The sequence below is a fragment of the Myotis davidii genome, unplaced genomic scaffold (assembly GCF_000327345.1).
Source record: "Myotis davidii unplaced genomic scaffold, ASM32734v1 scaffold3056, whole genome shotgun sequence".
In the NCBI taxonomy this organism is placed as follows: Eukaryota; Metazoa; Chordata; class Mammalia; order Chiroptera; family Vespertilionidae; genus Myotis; species Myotis davidii.
The window spans coordinates 69,343-71,620 of record NW_006287759.1 but is presented as its reverse complement, the minus strand read 5'-3'; the positions used below and the strand labels follow the sequence as shown (position 1 = coordinate 71,620).

Below are 2,278 nucleotides of genomic sequence, written 5' to 3'. Positions count from 1 at the left end.
ATGTTTGCTGTGTGGAGACCCCAATACTCTGTAACTTCCAACATGTTATAAACATGGTGAACGCCCCACTATCTTGATGTAAACGCCCTAAGCCCTTAAAGTGTAAAGGCCCTGCTCCTAGCGTAAGGCACAGCGTCTTGCCCACACTGATAAGACACAAGTTGTTTGCTGCTGGCTATATAAGCGCCGGACCTTCCTGCCTGGTAAGAGAAGGACTCCACCTCGATCCGGGAGACGAGCCTCTGACTGACTGACTGCTCTGCTGTGCGAGCCTGAACCAACTGCGGCCGCCTGTCTCCGTCTTCTGTCTTTCGGTGTGCTTGGCTGGGTGGCCTTTGCTGGAGCCTAGGACCCACTAGGAATAGGTAAGTAAACCTTGTGTGATTGTATACTAATTCTGTCTTGTGTGTTCATGTGTTCCGGTTCGGCTCAACTGTTAGACATTGAAGTACCAGGGGATAGGCCGTTATTGCTGACCCCTCGTCACCTGTGTATGTCCCACTAAATCTAGGCAGATAATTAATTAATTGGGACATCAGATTTACTACATACACCATTTTTTGTTCACAGTATGTATGTATTAAATTTGATTATTTTCTTTTGTTAGTCTATCTTTTATAGATTTGATTATTAGATCAGGAGAAGAAAAAAAACTTGAGGATAGGGGCAAGTTTCTTCCTTCCCATAGTGGCATATGAAGTCTTGTGTCTTCTGTGATGGGTGGCAGATAAATCTGGGTGCTTCCCCTTTAAGAAGATGCAAGCCTCATTCCCTTTCTACAAGCCACCTTTTCCCAACGCCCCACCCACTCAGGTGGTGGTTTTGGAGATTGGGAAGGGCTCCCCGGGCCAGGCTGCGAGCAAGAGAGAAACTACATTACCCAGAAGTCTAGGCTAGGTGAGGATCCGACTACAGGGTATTCGGGACCTTGAAAGGGGCTGTGGTATTGTTGGGTGGGACTTCCGGCGGCACCGGCGAGTTGGCTCTTCCAGCCTAGGGGTCTGTGCACTCTGCTCTCCAGGCTCTTCGTACCTTGCAGAGAAGCACCGAAAGGAGAGGACAGCCATTCCGGCGCTAGCAGGACCTGGAGGAGGCATCGGCGAGTCCGCGGGACCATCTCTGCCGTCGCCTCTCTTGGCTGTGCTCCGCACACGACTTCCTTGTCGGTGCTAGTTCACATGGACCTGGCGCAGGTAAGTGCAGGGTGGCCCGGTCCCTGCGCGCTCCTTCATTGTTGGCGCCCTGACGTGTATTAAATGCGGGAGTCCTCGCCTTCCCCTCGCTGCCGTTGGGTCTGGGTATCCCGGCATGGGGTCACTCACAGCCCATGGTGTGGACTCCAGGATGGGGTTTACATGGAGAGATTCTCGTTTCTGGCAATCACCGGTTTGACACGTGGAAGGAAGAAGTGTAGCTTCTCAGAATCTCCACGGTAGGCGCGACTCACGTGGACCTTCCCGCTGGGTGGGACGTAGGCTGCTGAATGCAGAGACCTCAGTGTGGATTCTGGGTGGCACCCATTCCAGGGTGTGACCTGCCTGAGCCACTCGTTATCCTTGGCCTATCTTATCTCAGGTATAAAATGGGAATGTTTACAGTTGTTCCCTCTTGGTTTCGGGAACTGGAAAGTGCACCTCTGTTATGTGTATCTGTCTCCCAGCACTGCCCAGGGAGCATCATTCTGTACCCATTTGCCTGAGAGGTGCCCGTGTTAATCTTAGGGCCTGATCTCAAGAAGAATCTGGCCCTTGGGCCTTCCTGGGCTCTGGCCTTACCCATAACTGATGAGTGGAGTAGGAGGTGGGTAGCCTGGAGAGAAAGGTGGGTGGAGAAAACGAGTTTGGAACTGCTGCTCCTCTGCTAGTGCAAGGAAGACCATAGATCAGGCTGAGAGCTAGGGAAGCCCCCAAACTCACCTTTTGCAGTTGCCATCTTGTCAGTGCAGTTGACTTGCCTGATTCACAGTAGTGATTCAGTTTACCTTTTAAGACATTCACATTTGAAAAGCAAATCCATTACATATTCAATGTGGATGAAAAAGGGGCATTGTAATATATCTAAAAGTGACCTCACAGGGTGATCTGATCATAAATTCCTAACTAGGTAGTCATACCCCAGGCATATACTTTCTTTAGTAAAAAGGTTTATCTTTGCCTTAAATAAGCAATGTCCATTGTTCAGTTCTTTTTTCCAGACCTCTTAGAGGGAGAACCACCCTCAAGGGATAGTTAATCTTCTTAACAATCCTGTACTTTGTTTTCTCCCACCTTCAGTTAAT

General features: G+C 49.7%; 1 protein-coding gene across 1 annotated transcript in view; it reads left to right on the top strand.

The window, feature by feature from the left end:
- Nucleotides 1-672: 672 nt before the first annotated feature.
- Nucleotides 673-2,278, top strand: part of LOC102764238 (zinc finger protein 599) — a gene marked incomplete at its 3' end in the record, with an annotated part of 23,309 nt that continues 21,703 nt past the window's right edge. Inside the window, exon 1 of the mRNA XM_015561172.1 lies at nucleotides 673-1,193. Coding sequence (XP_015416658.1) covers nucleotides 1,179-1,193 — 15 coding nt within the window. The remainder of the gene's footprint in view (nucleotides 1,194-2,278) is intronic.